Raw genomic sequence first — 19,948 nt, 5'->3', positions numbered from 1 at the left:
AAGGGTTTCGTTTTCTCCATGTCCTCACCAAAACTTTTCAGTCTTTGGATTATAGCAATTCAAGTATGTGAGTTGTGGTATCACATTGTGCTTTTAATTTGTATTTCCCTAATGACTAAAAATGCTGAGCATATTTTCATGTGCTTTTTAGCCAACTTTATATTTTAGTTGAAAGGTTATTCAAATCTTTTGACCATTTTAAAATTAGGTCATTTGTATTATAGAGGTTAAAGTCTTCTTTATATATTCTGTATAAAAGTCTTTTAAGATGTATTTATTTATCTCCCCTCCCCCCCCCCCCACCCCAGTTGTCTGTTCTGTGTCTGTTTGCTGCGTCTTGTTTCTTTGTCCGCTTCCATTGTTGTCAGCAGCACGGGAATCTGTGTCTCTTTTTGTTGTGTCTTCTTGTGTCAGCTCTCCGCATGGGTGGCATTGTTCTTAGGCATGCTGCACTTACTTTCGCGCGGGCGGCTCTCCTTATGGGGCGCACTCCTTTCGCGTGGGGCTCCCCTACCCCAGAGACACCCCTGCGTGGCAGGGCACTCCTTGTGCACATCAGCACTGTGCATGGGCCAGCTCCACACGGGTCAAGGAGGCCCGGGTTTTGAACCGTGGACCTCCCCTGTGGTAGGCGGACTTCCTAACCACTGGGCCAAGTCGGTTTCCCCCTAAAAGTCTTTACAGATAAATGATTTGCAAATATTTCCTCCAGTCTATGTCTTATCTTTTTACTTTTAATGATGTCTGTTAAAGAACAAATTTTTTTTGCTGTTGGTTTGAGAAGGATTTATCAATTATTTTTCTTTTTAAAAAATTTATTGATTTTTATTGTCTTTTTTTTTAAAGATACACAAAAAATTATTTCTTTTGTGGACAGTTTACCTTAGTCCTCTGTAGCACTGTCATTTTCCCTTCTTAAATGGTGATTTGGGGACTTTACTCTGTAACACCACCATCTTCAATATTTCACTTCCAAAGTCACTATACTCCTATTGTGAAGTTTGAAGAATAAAAAAGGGTAGAGAAGGCAGTCCTTCTTACCACCTTGACACTAGAAGTGAAACTCATCACTTATGCTTATATTTTATTAGTTGTAACTATCATATAACTCCACCCAGATTCAAAGGGAGCACCTACCTAGGTGCAGAGGAGTGAGTGTCCAGCAATTAGTTGTTGATTCTGATCTGGAGTGGATGTGAAAGGTTGGGTGTAAAGAATAGTAAGATGCAAATAATGTATATGTGATATTATTTAATTTTCAATATCTAGAAACTTTGAAGTTTTATGAAAATTTGTTTTAGACATTTTAATGAATAAAATAGCATGTTATATAGGATAATGTGGTGAATTTCCTTGATGGCACATGGAACATAGGCCAATCACTGGCTGGCATTCATTCTTTTTCTATAGAACTGTGGTGAATTTCCAATCTTAATGATTCTGTTATATATTATACCTTTGTTAAAAGATAGTTTAAGTTTATAGGCAAACAAAAGAGAAAATGGATAACTATTTGAGTATATAATTGTATAATTCCATTACTGAATACTTTAAACTTTAACTTTTTCAAATTTCACTTTTTTTTTTGCCACTATGTAGGTGACCTGGGAGATAAGTGGAAGGAGAATATCTGTTTTATTTTCAATTTTCTAGTGCTTGGTAAACACAAAAATAAGCAGACAGAAACAATTAAAAATAAGAAAAAATCTGATCTCTGTATAGACTGCTCTATATAGAATTATAGTTTTGCTTTGTTTTTTGCTTCCCCCTCCCCCAAGATGGCTCCCTTTTCTATTTGCTTGTTGTTTTTGCTTGTTCACGCTCATTGTCTGCTTGTTATTTTTTGCCCATTGTCTGTTTGTTGTCTATTTTTTTTTCCTTTAAAAGGCACCAGAAACTGAACCCAGGACCTCCCATGTGGGAAGCAAGCACTCAAGTGCTTGAGCCACATCTGCTCCTACTTTTTTATTTAATTATTTTATATCATTGTTACAAATTACTCAGTTAACACAAAATAATAACTACAATAACAGTAAATGCACTTTAGTCAGTGATTACACTTTCCCTCTTATTTTTTTGTTCATTTCTCAAGCTTGAGGGATTTGGGATGATGTCTGCTTTGATTGCTTCAGGATGAGAAGGACATAGATATTATGGGGCAGAGGAATGGAATTGTTTTCCTTGCAGTTGAAGATATTCCTTGCTTTCAGGATATCTGGGGTGGGTCCATCAGCATCATTCTATTAGTTGTCCAGGGCAGACCGAAAAAACTGGAGAGTGTGAGTTGGGCACATACCTGCTGGGTTGTAGGGCTCAACCTGCATAGGAACTATCTGGAGGCTTTAAGTCTTTGAAAAATAAATTTAACGAGTAAATTGTAAATTATAGATTCAAATAAAAGAAGCAGAAGAATCATGATTAGGGGATTTATAAATGAGTATAACTATGTTATAGTGGAAAAATTTCATGTATTCCTAGCTAGAGCCTGCCAAGAGGGCTTTACAGAGTTCATGTAGTTCTCTGGTTTGTCTGTGGTGACTGGACATCCCTAGGATCCTCAGAAGCACTTTTACTGAGATATATTCATATATCACATATTCCATCCGAAGTGAACATTCAGTGGATTTTAGTATAATCACAGAGTTGTGTTTGGGACCTTTTTTTACTATGGTTGTTTGTGAAATCTGGTTGAAGAATTAACCTTTTTTTTTTTTAAGTGAGGAACAATGCAAGTGTTTAGAGATGAGATTTAGTACTTTGAATTTCAGGAAGACCAAAAGCAAAACTTATTTTCTGTGTTAATGCTAGAGTAAGTTCATTTGGAAAAATGAATTGGGCTAGAAGAAAGGAGAGCTTGATTTTTAACTCAAACCCTCCAATTTTCTGGCCATTTACCTTTGAACTAAACTTCATTCTGAGCTTCTATTTCCTCATCTGTGTGTTAGGGATCAAAATGTACTCCCTTTCCTTGTATGATGGTTTTTAAAATAAGAAAAATAAAGCATTCACTCTCTTACATTCAAGGAAAGTGGTATTTAGTTTTCAGATGTTCTAGGAAAGAAAATTCCAATTCATTGGCATTTTGTTATGTACTGAATTAACAGGATTTTAAGATCTTTAGTTATAGAATTCCATTTTATTAGTTATCCATGATGTTTATTATTAGTAGTAAATGTAACTTAGGAGGAAAGTCACATTTTTTGCCCTTTTAATGTCTCGATATGGTACATAAAATTGTAATAATATTGTTGGTGTATTGAAAGCAGGATTCATTTTAGGGCTTGAATAATCTTTGGGGTTATTTAAATTATATGTGTATATATATATATATATATATATATGAATGATATTTCTGCCTTAATAATTCTATACAAAATTAATACTATTATTTTTGGTGTTTTTATAAATGTAAAATTAAATAAGTTATTTTAACTGCCTTTGGAATCCATAGCTCTTTATTCTAGGAAATATAAAATCAGGCTTAGGTTGGATTACTCTATTAAATATACTGCTTAAAATAAAGGTATTTCTGGAAGGATGAAGCATTACAAATGGCTTGAAATTTTTAAAAATAGGGACTATACAGGCCTATTATAGGATTTTTGATGGGGTTTGGAAAAATTGGGGACAGATACAATAGGTTCATATACTGACAGCACTATGTATGCACAGGCCATTTTTTATATATAATTTATTAATTCAGTGTGAAATAACACTGGTTAATTTGATATTCACTGATTTATTCTAGAATCAGACTGCAGTGAATCATAATAGATTAACAAAAGGTCATAACTGAAATTTTCAATGTAATTTTAGCTATTTAAATAGGTAACTAGATTAAACTTTTAAGATATAGTATTTCTATGAGAAAGTACAAAATAATTAATTCCTGCTGAATTCTTCCTACATCTTGAGTACATTTGCTGAGAAGTAAGATCTATTTCTTGTCTTCCTAATGCCAGGTTCTCATGGTGTCTGTGAAGATTCTAGATCTTCCCCCAGGGGTCTGGTTCAATTTCAGATGGGATTCACAGTCTTTCCCTAAGAGTCCTTGTGCTGACCAGGGTAGTTGCTGATAGGGGATCCCTCTGATAATAGAGTTTTCCCAGGATTTTCCTGTTCTTTGCCACCAATCTAAAGGCGTATGAAAGGTTTTATGAATTCCTTTCCTCCATCGTTGACTTTACTCCTGCAGCCCCTCCCCTCCTGCTACCTATAAATACACACGTATTTTTTAGCGTATGCTTTTTGTTAGGCACCTGTGCTAGCCATGAGGACTTAAAGATTAAAAATACATCGTCTTTCTTTATGGGAGCTTATGTTTTATGATGCAATAGACAGATACCAAAAGGGGATGTAAAGTTAATCCAGTAAAGGCTGATTCTCTGAGTTCCACTCCAATTACTAAGGGGACCCAGAGAATGGGCAGCTTGTATAGCCAATGTGTGGTCAGGGAAGGGCTCCTATACCTGTGGAACTAACTTGGGGTAAAGCCAGAAGGAGAAGTAAGAGTCTGCCAGGCAAAGAAGATAGTAGAGAAAGGAGGACCTTCTCTGTGAGGGACCTCATGAGCAAAGGCGTGAAAGGTGGAAAACATGAACTTCACTAGGGAATTTAGGTAGAAGCATTTCCTCATTGCCTGTTTGAATATACTACTTTCCCAGAGATGTTTAATTATCAAGCAATCCTCATTACTGCTTACTCAGATTCCTAGGTAGATTAGCTATATTTGCTTTTTTAGCCATCATGGGCACAAAAATACACATCTATCTATTGGATTCAGATAGTGAAAAGACTATGTATCATTGGAATTATTTACACCTGGGGTTACTTCCCACCTCTGCCATCCATTCAGCTATGACCAAGGACAAGCTATTTAAATTCTCTGATCTTTAGTTTCCTATCCCCAGTACAGAGATAAAAACAGTTGTATTTTAAAGTTGCCTTTAAGAATAATTGATATGATGTTGTTAAAGATACTTAGGATAGTATGGACCCAAACCAACCTCTAAAGAGATGGTAGCTGTGACTATTATATGGTTAATAAAATGTCAATTTGTATATTTAAATATTAAATTAAAATGATTGAATTTTAGGACTTGTAGAATACTGAAAATATCACTTAGTGTATCTGTAATTACTTAAGCTGACATATTAGGTTATTTAGTTATGTCTTGTTTCTTTTTTAACAGGCAAAACCTCAAATAGTATCCAGTGTATTGGATATTGCCCATCGGTTTATAAGGGAAGTTAATCCACATGAATCCAAAGGCGAGAAACATTCTACAAAAGAGATTAGTAAAACTCAGCATAATCCCAAATCTCTGCTTCTTCAGGGGAGCAGCTCTGAGGTAAACTGAGGAAAATATAGTAGACCATTTTGTTACATGTTATCAAAGAGATAGTCATTCATATATTTAATTACATCGGTGGAGTTTTGCAGTTTATTTTATTACATTGTTACTTAACGGGGATTTGATTTTATTAAACAAATAATCTTGACTATAAAAATCATTTCAAGGAGACCGTTTTGATTCCACTGAACACTGATCTTTTTGATGAATGATCTTTTGACCATGTGGCTTTCTGTGCATTTCCACCATGTCAGTAATTGAATGAGTATTTGGGGAAAACATAAAAAAATAATACAATGCAAGATAGCAATTTTATGTTAGACAGGACTTCAGAGAGGCTAAAAATCTAAAACCTTGCCAAGTACTCTAGGTGGCAGGCAATATCACAGTATTTAAAACTGGATTTATAACAAATTCTGGCAGTTATTCTGATGGACTACTGAACCAACTTATGTGCACTTGATAAGCTTTTATCAGCTCATGTCTATATTTATATAATTGACTTGTATTAATTTTGTAGCAAGAAACAAGTTTCCTCAAACTTGATCTATACTATAATCCTCATTCTTTTAAATGTCACTCACCTTTTCCCTTGAGTTCAGAATGAGTCACTTGACCAAGGTCACACAGCTTGTAACTAGGTGACAAAGCCAGGGTTGAACTTAAGTCTGCTGTTTTCCAAACACTTTTTCATAGAACATAAGAAAAAACAAAACATGCTGTATGTTGGTAGTGCCACTTTTCAGCAGAGAACTTATGCTTGAATTGTTCCTGAATGTGAGTATACTTGCATGGATTTCTCTTTCTAATAGACCTGCTAAGAGAATTTCGTAAAGAATCACTGAATGAGTTCCAGCCTCATAATAATAACAATGTATTGAGCTATGTTCCAGACACTCCTAAAATAAAATGTTTTACATGCATTTTCTCCTTTTGCCCTTTCTTACTTATTCCTTATTTTTTTCAGATGAGAAAATAGTGGCAAAAAAGAATTTTATAGATAGCCCAAGGACTCATTCATAGTAGAGCTAGGATTTGAACTCATATTTTCCTAATCCAAATTCTCTTCTTTTAACCACTGCACAGATGATGAACTTTTCTCCTTGTGCCATCTCATCTAGTTTATCCTATCAATAATAAAAGTGATAGCTAGCAGTTAAAGTTTATTGAACACCTTAACTAAGCATTGTACTTAGTGCTTTACTTGCCTTATCTTATTCAATAATCACAATAACCATATAAGTTGTTTGCTATTATTAATCCCTCATTTAACAGATGAGAAAGGCAGAGATTAATTAGCCCTACTATGAACCTGTAGAATTTACTTCCTTTGTGCTTTTCATAGAATTTACTCCCTTTGTGCTTCCTCTTGTCCCTATAGGTGTATGCTGTATAGACCCTCTGTCTCTCGTCACAACTGACGAACTATTATTTCAGTAGTTTCAGCCAGAGGTGTACATTACAGTCAATTGGAGAGAAATGCTAAACACATAAGACTGAGTTTAGCATCTCTATGGTTGCTGAAGAGATTTGTGTAAATTTTAACAACTCCTCAGTGGTTCAGAATAACTCCTGTAGGTCCTCCTTGTGCACCTGTGTACAGTAGAGCCGACACTGAACTCCTTCGTGCTGGAGAGCAGAAGTTCTCATACTGTAATCAGCATCAGAAACATTAGGTAGATTTGTTTAAAGATGTGCATTCCTGAACCTGCCAGCTAAATTCTATTTAAAAAAAATTTTTTTTTTTTATATCTGGGTTACAAACCAGGAATCTGAGTTTTTAAAAATACAATCTAACATTTCCCCTTTTAATCATATCCAGATATATATTCCAGTGCTGTTAATTATGTTCACAGTTTGTGCATCACCACCATCAATTACCAAAACATTCCATCACTTTCTCCCAAGTAATTTAAATATGTTTTATCCGGTACCCACTTCTTAAAGACACCCTCCCCCATTATTCTGGGCAGATAATCCTCTTCATTCTAACTGTAGAATAGTCTTCAACCCAAGAAAGGTTTTTTTTGTGCTGATGTCTGGAAGAGTTAAAGTGGTGCCAGAGCCTGATGATTTTCTTAAGGCTTTTTCATCAAAGTAAGTTCATGAAAGAGCTTACATTTTAGAGACTGAAATATGGATTTGAAAACTGACTATGGTTTTTGTATATTTAGAAACATTGAGCAAATTACTTAGACTTTTAAATCCTCTTTTCCTCTTCTGCAAGATGTGGATTAAAATATATCATGTGGTATTAGAAATCCCTGTGCTCCCTCAAATTTCCTAGCTCCTTTAGAACATGGCAGGGTTGGGCTCTGGGTGGAAGTGACACATAACTGTTCTGGACTGAAGAATTTAAGAGCCAATATCCAATCCTCTGGCTTTTCCCTAACCTGTCACACCCATGTGGAAGTCAGGTGTTCCACTAGTTTAGTTGCCAAATACAAATGCCTTTTATTTCTGATTCATTGCTTAGAAGGGAGCTCACAAAGAGCTTCTGGAAACACTGCATCCTTAAATTATTTTGTGTTAAGCCTCTGAATTTTCAGGTTTCTTTTTTCTATTACTGTAGCATATATATACACACACACATACTTACTTATATTGCTTACTGGATACCTATAAATACCTGCTCAATATATCCAAGTTAAATCCATCAGTCTCTCTCCCAAAACCCATAAATGTTGTTGTTAGCATCTCTCTCACTTTCCAAGCCATCATTTATGATTATTTCCTGTATTATTTTTACTCCCTTTCACCCTCTTTACATAAAATCAGCTACCAGTTCCCATGTATTCTACCATGTAAAAACTCTCAAACTCTCTTGAATGTTTGGTCTCTTCATCCCTATTGCTATTCTTTTTTTTTTTTTTTTTCCCTTTTTAGTGCTGGACCTGTTTTTTCTTTCCCTCTTTTTTTTTTTTTAATGTTACATTAAAAAAATATGAGGTCCCCATATACTCCCCACCCACCGTACCCCACTCCTCCCACATCAACAACCTATTGATATTCATATGGTTCTTTAACTCAGATATGCTCATTAGCTTTTTCTTAAAGTAAAAATGTTTCATAGAGTGAAAAATGCATTTCGTTGTCTCCCATTCTAGGAATCAACTGATATTTTCAGTTTCGGTTCTATTGTTTCTCCACACAAATATTAATATACTTTGCATACTGCTCTGTAAACATGCTTTTAGGACTTAACAATATAGTTATTTTTATTTTTATTTTTTAAAAAGGTACTTAGATTACATAAATGATACTTAAAAAGTGTAGGGGATTCCCATATGCCCCACTCGATACCCATCCCACACTTTCCCACATTAACAACATCCTTTATTATTGTGGTACATTTGTTACAATTGATGAAAACATATTGGAGTATTACCACTAAGTGTGGATTATAGTTTATATAATAAACTCTGTCCTGCACAGTTTTGTAAGCTATGACAAGATATATAATGGCCTGTATCTATCATTGCAATATCATTCAGGTCAATTCCAGTGTCCCAAAAATGCCCCTGTATTACATCTATTTTTCCCTCTCTCTGCCCTCAGAACCTTCAGTGACACTGCCTCCACATCAATGATAAAAGTTCTTCCATGGCTGGAAGAACAATTAGTCTATAGTAGAATACCAGTAAGTCTATTCTAGTTCATCATTCATTCTCCAGTCCCGAGGATTCTGGAATGATGATGCCCTCTCTGTCTCTAACGGAGAGGGTGCTTAAATCCCATGGGGCAGGTGGATGGGACTGTCTTACTTGCAGTTTCAGACTCTTTCTGTTCCTTGGTATGGTCATTGTCCATCATTATTACCTTGTTAGTTTCCTGGGTGAATCCAATGAATTGGATAGTAGATATTGCAACTATATTGAAATTCAGGGCCCAACTGGCACATGGAAAGCCCAAAGATTTAAGTCTCTTATACATGTACCTATCAACTCTAGTACTAACTATTGGTTCAGATATAAGGGGCAGAAAAGCCTTGTGTAGGAAAACCATAACAGAGTCCAACTCAGTCACAGTGCGGAGCATAAATTACAAAGTAAGGTCCACTGACAGGGTGCCAAACTCTTGAGCTATGAGCCCTAACTATAGTATCTGGAAGTCTCCAAAGCCCTCAGGGGCCCTGCTTTTTGAGGCAATATTTACTGTGACAGTCAATGTGATCCTCCTGAGATGTGCATAAGCGTAACCTCTAGAATGACCTTCTGACTCACTTTGAAGTCTCTTAGCCATATGAACTTATTTGTCTTTACCCTTTCCCCCTTTAGGTCAAGGTGTTTTTCCAGTTGCAGTGCTAGTTTGTGTTTAGTAGTGCCAGGGAGGCTCATGCCTGGGAATCATGTCTCATGCTGGGGGGAAGGTAGTATATTTATATGCTCAGTTTGGCTTAGAGAGAGGCCACATTTGAGCAAGAAGGAAGCTCTCAAGAGGTAACTCTTAGGTTCCTTATAATATTCATCTAAATTTCAATTTCTGAGGTAAAGGTTCATAAGTGCAGTCATCAGTATCAAGGACTGATTAATGGTTCATCTTCCTTCACTAGTCACTGTCCCTGTACTCAGGGGATTCTTGCTCTCCAATTAGAGAATGTGGCAGAACTCCCCAGAATGGGGTTTGCATATTCTTTCGGTTATTGTGTGGATCTCTGCCCACTGTGACAATGCCTATGAACAGTTGAACTCTTTCATATGCCTTATAGGTATGCCCCAGGTGAACCTCCTCCCATGCTTCCCCCATCACTGACACCTTATACCAAAGATCCTTCCTTGCCAAGTTGTAACCCTTCATGATCCAAAACTTCTTCACAAATCAAGCCAATAAAATATCTGAATAAAATTAATAAGAAAATGAAATAATAATGATAGTTTTAAAAATGAAAATTAAAATACAAAAAGCATTAAAAATAATTTGAAATAATAAGAAAGTAATTTAAAAATAAAATAAAAAAATTTTGGTATTACGTCTTGTATCATTGTAAGATCTGTTTCGTATGTACAGTGACATTTGCTTCCATTTATTTCCCCAGTGTCTTATTTTTTTTTTTTCATTTTATCTCCAAAGAAGCTTTAGGTTACAGAAAAGTCACGTACATAATATAGGAGATTCCCATATACCCAACATCTTCCCCCCTCTCCCCTTCCCCTTATTAACTACATTTTACGTGTGGGTGATACATTTCTTACAATTGATGTACAAATATTGAAGCATTGCTACTAACTATGGCCAATGATTTACATTATGGTTTACAGTTTGGACCATACACTTTTATAAATTTTGATGAAATTTAACATGCCCTGTATCCATCTTTGCAAGATCATTTAGAATAATTCCAACATCCCCAAAATACCCCATGTTCCATCTAGTCTATTCCTCTCTCCCTTTCCTCTCAGGACCCATGGCAACCACCAAGCTTCTTCCCTCGTTGAAGAACAAGATTCATAGTTACTTGCAACAATTTTGAGGGCCTGACATAGTGGCCTGTCCTCCCTGAAAATACAGTTTGATATCCTTATTAGTACATTCGTTAACCCAATTCTACATTGTGGCTGTAAATATTTCATTTATTGACTACAAAATGACTTTTTTAAACCTGTCTTGCACTGATAAACATTGATGATATTTCTAATCTGTTCCCAGTACTAAACTTGATATAGTTTATGATATGAGTTTTTCAAGGATAATCTTGGAAAATATTACTTTGCACATATGTAAGTATATCCATATTATAAAATCTTGAAATTCCTGGGAGAAGAGGGTGGAGTTATTGCCAAAAGTCCAATGACATCTTAATTGGTTTCCTTGCATCCAAACCCACCATTCCCCAATTACTCTCTCGTCTCTACACTACTGTGTGGGACTCTTCAATGGCATAGTATTTCCAGGAGATTTAAGTCTAAATTTCTTGGCATGGCGGACAGGGTCCTTCATGATCTGCTTGCTTGTCTTTCCACTCTTTATATTTTCTCATACTCTACTTTTTGTTATATCAATACAAACTGCTTATAGTTCCCTGCCATTGTGCTGTTCATGACTTCTTGCCTTAGCATGCATTCTATTCTTTCTTTCCTTAGTACTGCCATCACTGCTTCCTGCCTGCAGAATTCTTACTTATCCTTTAACTCCCAATTCAGACACTGCTTACTTTGAGTTAAATACCTGCTCATTGCACTTGTTTATATTTTGGATTTGTTAACCTGTTTCTGTGGCTAACATCTAATTATAGTGTTTGCCTGGTTCTCAGAAGCTTTTTTTAGATTTTTTTTTGGTAAGAATCTTTAACATTTTTCACTCAGCTGTACTCTAATAGTCTGTTTATTTTGCAGTTAAGGGTTGATCATAAAGGATTCTACCTACTCTTGTGTCTCAAAGACACATAATGGAGATTTAGCAATTTGATCCATGTAGGTATCCACATTTGATTAGTCAGGATTGGTACAGATTTTATTTTGCTTGAGTTTGCTATTTTGGGTGTTTTCTCTGATTTACTGGAGAACTGCCAAGTCCTATTTTTCATTTTCTTCTTTTTGTTCAGAATGGATCTGCATTTTGTACTGAATTCCTCCTTTCTCCTCCATCATTAAGCTGAGAAGCATGCAGTGTTTCATATGCATCAATGAATTGTTGAATAACTTTTAATGAGCACCTACTTTGTGCCAGACAGTGCAATTGGTATTGAACAAAAAGACATAATGGGGAGAGACAGGCAGTATACCAGCATATAAAGTAAATTCATATGAATAAACTCTTCTGGAAAGAAAATACATCACAGAAAGGACTAGAATATGCAGGAAAGGTACTATACTTTTAGGGTCACCAGGGAAGACCTCTCTGAGTAAGTGATATTTGAACAGAGACTGAGTGAAATGCGGGAGATGGCAATATGAAGATATCAAAAAGGGTCATCTCTGGCATTAAATAGAGCTAGTGCAATCCCTGAGGTGGGAACGTGCTTGATGAGTTCCAGGAACTGCGAGAATATACTTGGCTGTAGCAAGGTGAGTGAATGGGAGAATGGAAGGAAATAAAGTAAGAGGCAGGGAAGTACACCTGCTTTGGTAGGAAATTGAGGTTTCATAGAGAGTTAAGGGAGGAGGGTTTTAAGCAGAGGAGTGACATGAGATTTATGTTTTTAAAGGCTGCTCATTCTATTTTGGAGAATTTGTAGGGAGTAAGAAATTAAGGTAGCATGAAAGTGAATACAAGGGTGTTGCAGATATCCGGAGAGAACACTGATGAAAAACATAGTGATAAATTATCAGTCATGTAGACTTTATTAGTTTTATTAACTTCTGAACAGATCAAGTATATTTCCAGATAGGGTTTTTTAAATTATTGTGGTAGCATATATTATTAAAACATTAAAATTTTTCATTTAACTAATTATTTAAGTGTACAATTCAGTGGCATTAATTACATTCACAGTGTTGTGCTACCATCACCACATCCACTAACAAAATTTTCATTACTCCAAATAGAAACTCTATGCCCATTAATTTCTTATTCCCCTCTCTCCTGCCCCTGATAACCTCTAACCTATTTTCAGTCTCTAAAATTTGCTTATTCTAGATATTTCATATAAGTGGAATCATATAGTATTTATTTAACTCTCTGTGTTTAACTTTCTGAAGAACTGCAAAATTGCTTTCCAGGGTTGTTGCATCATGTTACATTCCCACAAACAATGTAGAGGGTTTCAGTTTCTCCCACTCTTGCCAACACTATTACCTTTTTTTTTTTTAACAATAGCCATCCTAGTGAGTGTGAAGTGGTATCTCATTGTGGTTTTGCATTGCATCTCCCTAATGACGGATGATGTTGAGCTGTTGAGCATCTTTTCATGGGCTTATTGGCCATTTGTATGTCTTCTTTGGAGAAATGTCTATTCAAGTCCTTTGCCCATATTTTAAATGGATTCTGTGGCAGTTTGGAATTATTTTATGAATCCCAAGAAGAGAAAGATGTTGTTTGTGGACTGGTCCACTCCTGTGAGTGTGAGAAACTTTTGGATTACATCAGTGAGGCATGATTCATGTTGCATCCCTGCCCTCTTACTGGGTCTGATATAAAGGGAGAAACAGACTCAGAGGAAAAAGAGAGCTGGCATATTTGGTTCTGCAATGAGAAAGAGAGGATTGCTTAAGCACAAAGCCCTCAAGGGCTGGGCCCATGGAGCAGCTCAAGAGGAGACCAGCACTGCTATATGCCTTTTAGCTTACAGCTGAACTTGGGAAGAACGTGGAACAGCCGAGACTGATAGGAGTCCTGGAAAGTGACAAACCCCATGACTCGTTGCTCACAACTGAGCTCCAAGAGATGGTAGATTCTAGAGGGGAAGGCAGAGGCCTCTACATATATCGTAAGCCATCTTGCTTCACCATGTGGCAACAATGCCAGGATAAACAGCTGACTTTGGTGAAAAGGCATCTCTGCTGATGCCTCAATTTGGACATTTCATGGCCTTGGAACTGTAAACTTTTACCCCCAATAAATTCCTTTTATAAAAGCCAACACATTTCCAGTACTTTGCACTGGCAGCCCTTCGGCAAACTAACACAGGTTTTCTTTTTGTTGTTGAGTTTTAGAAGTTCTTTATATACTATTGCTATTAATCCCTTATTTATTGTCTTGATAATGTTCTTTGTACACAAATATGTTTAATAATAATGAAATCTGATTTATCTATTTTTCCTTTCGTTGCTCATGATTTTGTTGTCATATCTAAGAATCCATTCCCAAATTCAAGATTCTGTAGATTTCCCCCTGTGTTTCTTTCTAAGAGTTTTATGGTTTTAAGTCCTAATCTTTAGGTCAGAGATCCCAGATAGAGTTTTAAAGAAAACAATAACTACATAAATAAGTACAATTTAAAACACTCTATTCTAAATTAAATAAATAGTGCCTAATTTGTAATGACTGTTAATTAGTACTGCTTGTATTTTAAGATACAGAAAATTCAGTAAAATATACTTAGATAAAATTTTGATTGGTTTAGGTAGAAATGACAGCATCAAAAAGAGCAGACTTTACAAATCAAAAAGATGGGCTCTTGTGTGAAGGGACATTTGATGAAGAAGCTTCTGCCAGGTCCTTTCAGGAGGTTTTAAATCAGTGGAAAACTGGAAATCATGACAATAAGAAACAGAACTTACATGAAACAAAACCAGGTGAGACTATTATTATAAAATGAATATTGTAAAATAATGTTGAATTTATTTTATTTATCTGTTCTTTGTGAACATAAATATAAGGTTTAAAAACTATTAACATTGGGATAGCAGTTTGATATAACTCCTGCAAAGTAACATTCATTGTATGACTATTGACTAGTGGTTTAATATGTATAGGACAATGAAATGGGATTGAGGATATTTGCATTTGTTTTCCATGTAAATTCAGGTTGTCAAATGAATGGGGAATTGGATTCCCACAGCTTCCCCTTTCCTAGAAGATTATTTTCAGAATAATATTCCCTTTTTGAGCAGTAATTAAAATGCATAAAATGGAGGGATCTGGAAGATAGAGAAATAAATAAAGTTTATATGTGTTCTTAAAAGTATGTTTTGGGGAGTAAATGTGGCTCAAGAGGTTAGTGACTGCTTTCTACATGGGAGGTCTGGGGTTTGGTACCCTGTGCCTCCTAAAAGCAAAAACAAACAACAAGCAAACAAAGGAAAAAAACACTCAGGAATTTGATGTGACTCAGTAGTTGAGTGCCAGCTTCCCACATGTGAGGGCCCAGTTATGATAAAAAATAAAAATAAAAAAAGTTTCAAGGACTACTGTGAACGTCATGGGAAGAATTGATTTGTGTTTTAATTTCTTTTTTCTTTTTTTTCCCCAGAAGTACAGGGAATTGAACCCAGGACCTCATACACGGGAAGCAGACACTTAGCTACACTGGCTCCCCCTAACTTTTCTTTTTTAAATATATATATATTTATATATATATAATAATTTATATATATATAAAAATATATATATATATATTTATTTATTTATTTTTAAAAGATACATCGATCACATAAAATGTTACATTAAAAAATATGGGAGGTTCCCTACTCCCCACACCCCGCACTTTTCCCACATCAACAACTTCTTTCATTAGTGTAGTACATTCTTTGCAATTGATTAATACATTTTGGAGCACTGCTATACACCGTGGATTATAGTTTACATTGTAGTTTACACTCTCTCCCAGTCCATTCACTGGGTTATGGCAGGATATATAATGTTACTGCATCTATCCTTACAACATCATTCAGGACAACTCCAAGTCCTGAAAATGACCCCATATCACACCTTTTCCCTCTCCCTACCTTCAGCAACTCCTATGGCCACTGTCTCCACATCAATGATATAATTTCTTCCATTGCTAGAGTCACAATAATTTTATAGTAAAATACCAGTAAGCCCACTCTAATCCATATTTTATACCTCCATCCTGAGGACCCTGGGGTGGCAATGCCCACTCCACCTCTCAACTGAGAGGGAGCTTTGACCCCACATGACTGGTGGATGGGACTCTTGTGCCCGCATCTATAGACTCTCAGATACTTGGTGTGGTGGTTGTCCATCCTCACCTCCCTGTCAGCTGACCTGGGTAAATCTAAAAACCTGGAGAGTAGGTGCTACAACATTGCTGCAGCTCAGGGCCCAACTGGCATATGGACAGCTGGACAGCCCAGAGATTCAAGTCTCCTGGGCATACACGAACCCCAGCGCCAATCACAGGTTCAGTAAAAATGACAGAAGAGGCATGTGTAGAGAGGTCACATCTGAGTCCAGCTCCATCACACTCAGGAGCACAAATTCTAAAGTAGGCCCCAGTGGCAAGGTACTGAACTCCAGAGCCATCTGCCATGACCATAGGACCTGGGTGTCTCTGTAGCCCTCAGGAGCACCAGTACCTGGGGTTGTATCTACTTTGGCTGTTTATGAGATCCTGCTGAGACGTGCAAAAACACAACCCCTCTGATGACCTCCCGACTCATTTTGAAGTCTCTTAGCCATATAAACTCATTTGTCTTTATCATTTCCCCTTTTTATTCAAGGTCTTTTTCTAGTTGTATCACCAGCCAGTGCTTGGTAATAATCCTTTGGGCAGGGAGGCTCAACCCTGGGAGTCATGTCCCATGCTGGGGGAAAGGTAATGAATTTATATGCTCAGTTTGGCTTAGAGAGTGGCCACATTTGAGCAACATGGAGGCTCTCAGGAGGTAACTTTTAGGCACCCCACAACACTAGGCCAAGTTGAAATTTCAGTTACAGTAGGCTCATAAGCATAATCATCAGTATCCAGGGCCCATCACTGGACCATCCTTCACTGGTCATTGCCCTCGCATTTGGTGGATTGTTGCTGTTTAATTGGGGAATGCATGGAGCTCCCCAGGATGGGAACTCAGTACTCCCGCATTCATCATGTGAGTCTCTACACACTGTGTCAATACCCGACAAACATCCGAACGTATCTCTATACCCAATATGCATGCCCAGGCAAACTTCCTCCCTTGCACCTCCCATCAATGACACCCCACATCAGTGCTCCTCCCCTGCCATAGTTGAACACCTCTGTGATCCAAAACTTCTTAAAAACTGGAGCCTAATGTCTGCCAAATTCAGTTAATAGGAAAATGAAATAGTAATGATAGGTTTAAAGATTAGAAATAAAATATAATAATCTAGAAAAACTAAAATTAAAAAATTGGGATATTTAAAAGATATGAAAAATATTATTAAAAATTTTTTTTTGACATTCTGCCTTTAATCACTGTTATAGGTGTTGTCCTGTATGTACACTGGCAAGACAGTCTCTTCCATTTCTTCCTCTGTGTCTTACCTCTTTTTTTTCATTATGTTTTCAAAGAAGTTTTTTGTCATAGTAAAGTCACATATAGAATATAGAGGATTCCCATATACCCAAAATCCTCTTTTTTTTTTTCCCCTTCTCCAACAATGATATTTTTACACGTGGATGTTACATTTGCTATAACTAGTGTACAAATATTGAAACATAGCTACAACCATGGTCAGTAGTTTACATTATGGTTTACATTTTAGATGGTAAACTTCTATTAATTTTATGGTGAAATTTACCATGCCCTGTATCCATCATTGCGCAATCTTGCAGAACACTTCCACTGTCCCTAAATTACGCCCTCATCCATCTATTTTATTCCTCTCTCCCCCTCCCCTTAGGGCCCACAGTGACAACCAAGCTTTACTGCTTGAAGGACAAGATTCATAGATACTTGTAGTCTGTCCTCCTCCATTAGGAGTCAGCCATGCTCTTTTGAGACTCCTTCACCTCTGTTTGAGAACATCGGGCCTCCCCAGAATTGGGGGTACAACACCTTCCTGCTCATTGTATGGAAATTGAAGAAAATTACTTGTTTTATTTTTCTTTGATGGTTTTCACACCCATATTGTGGACCATGAATGACTAGATGACTGAAGTGTACAATAGCTTTAATTTAATTTAAGTCTCCTGGTATTTGTTAAGGAAAATTATGTGTTTTTAAAGGAATAAAGTTATTAATTTTATTTCTCTGAATTCCACAGGGATTTCTAATTAAGTTTCATTGAAAATGAAATATTTGATTATAAATTTCAGTCATATATCGTAGTTGATAGCATCCTATTTTGCTATTTTTATTTCATTCCTTTCCAGTGAAGGAATTCTCTTGCTTCTTCCTCATTAATAACATAGGCTTTTTCTAATGTCAGTGTAACCCACCATCTTTCCAACTAGAATTGGATATTTTTACTAAATAATATTCTCTCTCAAATATTTTTCACTACATTTGTTCCCGAAAAACCAATTTCATTATTTCCAAGACTTTATTTGCATCTTCTCTCCTTAGTCAATAACTCTCATTGACCTTTATTTTATGTGCTTTTTATATGTACTCTTATGTTTTAATGATTTTTTTTTACTCTTGACTAAGTATTCTATAGAAATATATATTTCATTGTTCACATTGAAAGACATAATATTGAAAATGATACCAATACTGTTTTGATAAATCACTGGATCAGAATATAAGACCAAAATCATTTAAAAAATTTGATTTCAAAATGGAAATAACTGGGAGTGGAGGTGGCTCAAGTGAATGGGAGTCCCAGGGTCAGTTCCCGGCATCTCCTAAAAAGAAGATGAACAGAGAGCAGAGAGCAAGCACAAGCATAAACAATGGGGGGGGGGGGGGGGTGAGTAGGGAGGCAGGGAGGAGAAATAAATAAATCTTAAAAAAATGGAAATAACTAATTATAAAAATATACTGATATGATTATTTTTAAAGATTTAGTTGTAACATAAGGTCACTGAGAAGAAAATAAAGATAGCATAATCCTACCATTTAGAGATAACTCATGTTAATATTTTGGTGCATACTTTTCAATAGACACAGTTATACACACACATGCATACATAAGCAGTTATGGGGAAATACTGTATGTGCTTTTTGTTCACTTGTTTTTTCACTTAGATTCTGTCTTGGATGACTTTCCATATAGAGGCGGATAAATATCATCTTTAACTGTTCCATAGTTGTCTATATGCAATAATTTATTTAAACAGGCCTTTATTGATGGATATTTTGTTTCTGTTTCTTATTATTATAAGAGAAGTTTTGATGACCATTCTTAACAATTTGTTATGCAAATCAGGTTATGCAATTACCTGAAAATAAATTTTAAATGTAGAAATGTTGCATCAATGGCTATTTTAAAAAATTTTTATGAATATTGTCAAATTGTCCTCCAAAAGATTACTGTATCAAATTATATTCCCACTGACCATGTTTGAGAGGGCTAATCCCTTATATGTTTCTGCTGTTGGAAATTCTTTCAACTTTAGTTGGTTTGATAGACAATAATTTACCATTGTTTTAACTGCCTTTTCACCGCTTGTGAAATAATTATTGGCTATTTGATTTCTTTTGTCAGTAACTTTTGTTTGTATCTTTTCCCATTATTTGGGTATGAGTTATGTTTTAAGTATTAGTGGTTTAAAACATTCCTTTCTTCTTATTTTTCGTTTCCTCATTACTAAAGCAAATGCAATGTAATAGGTTGGCTTAAACAACAGAAATTAATTGGCTCATGCTTTTGAGTCGAGGAGAAGTCCAAAATCAAGACACCATCAAGGCAATGCTTTCTTTCAGGAACCTATGGGGGTTTAGGGCCTCGTTTTTGGCTTTTCTGTCACATGACAGGGCTCATGACAGCCTCTTCTGACTTCTTTAGACTCCGATGACTTCTGGTTCTTTCTTGAGGTTTTTCCTCTCTCTGTGGCTTTCCCTATAAGACCTTCAGTATATGACCTGATTCAGCTAGGCCACACATTAACTGACGTAATCTTATCAAAAGGTCCTTTTTATGAGTTCACACCTGCAGGAATGGATTAAGTATAAGAAAAAATTTTTGAAGAGATGATAGTTCCAAACCACCACACTTAAACTCATTTTGTCAGCAAATATTGAGTACATACAATGTGCTGGAGAAAGTAAGGTACAAAAGTACTGTCCTTACTCTTACTATCCCTACTCTTCTGGTATTTACCATCAATGAGAGGGTCAAAGAATTAA

The 19,948-nt window shown here is 36.0% G+C and overlaps 1 protein-coding gene across 5 annotated transcripts in view; it reads left to right on the top strand.

Moving 5' to 3' along the window:
• The window catches only part of ZBBX (zinc finger B-box domain containing), a 173,611-nt gene that overhangs the window by 61,965 nt on the left and 91,698 nt on the right, over positions 1 to 19,948 (top strand). For all 5 annotated transcript variants that reach the window (XM_058295228.1, XM_058295229.1, XM_058295232.1 and 2 more), the window contains 2 exons: positions 5,193 to 5,351; positions 14,356 to 14,527. In XM_058295228.1, coding sequence (XP_058151211.1) covers positions 5,193 to 5,351; positions 14,356 to 14,527 — 331 coding nt within the window. The remainder of the gene's footprint in view (positions 1 to 5,192; positions 5,352 to 14,355; positions 14,528 to 19,948) is intronic.

The sequence above is a fragment of the Dasypus novemcinctus genome, chromosome 4 (assembly GCF_030445035.2).
Source record: "Dasypus novemcinctus isolate mDasNov1 chromosome 4, mDasNov1.1.hap2, whole genome shotgun sequence".
NCBI lineage: Eukaryota > Metazoa > Chordata > Mammalia > Cingulata > Dasypodidae > Dasypus > Dasypus novemcinctus.
The sequence above is the reverse complement of the archived record's forward strand: the minus strand, read 5'-3'. Positions and strand labels throughout refer to the sequence as shown.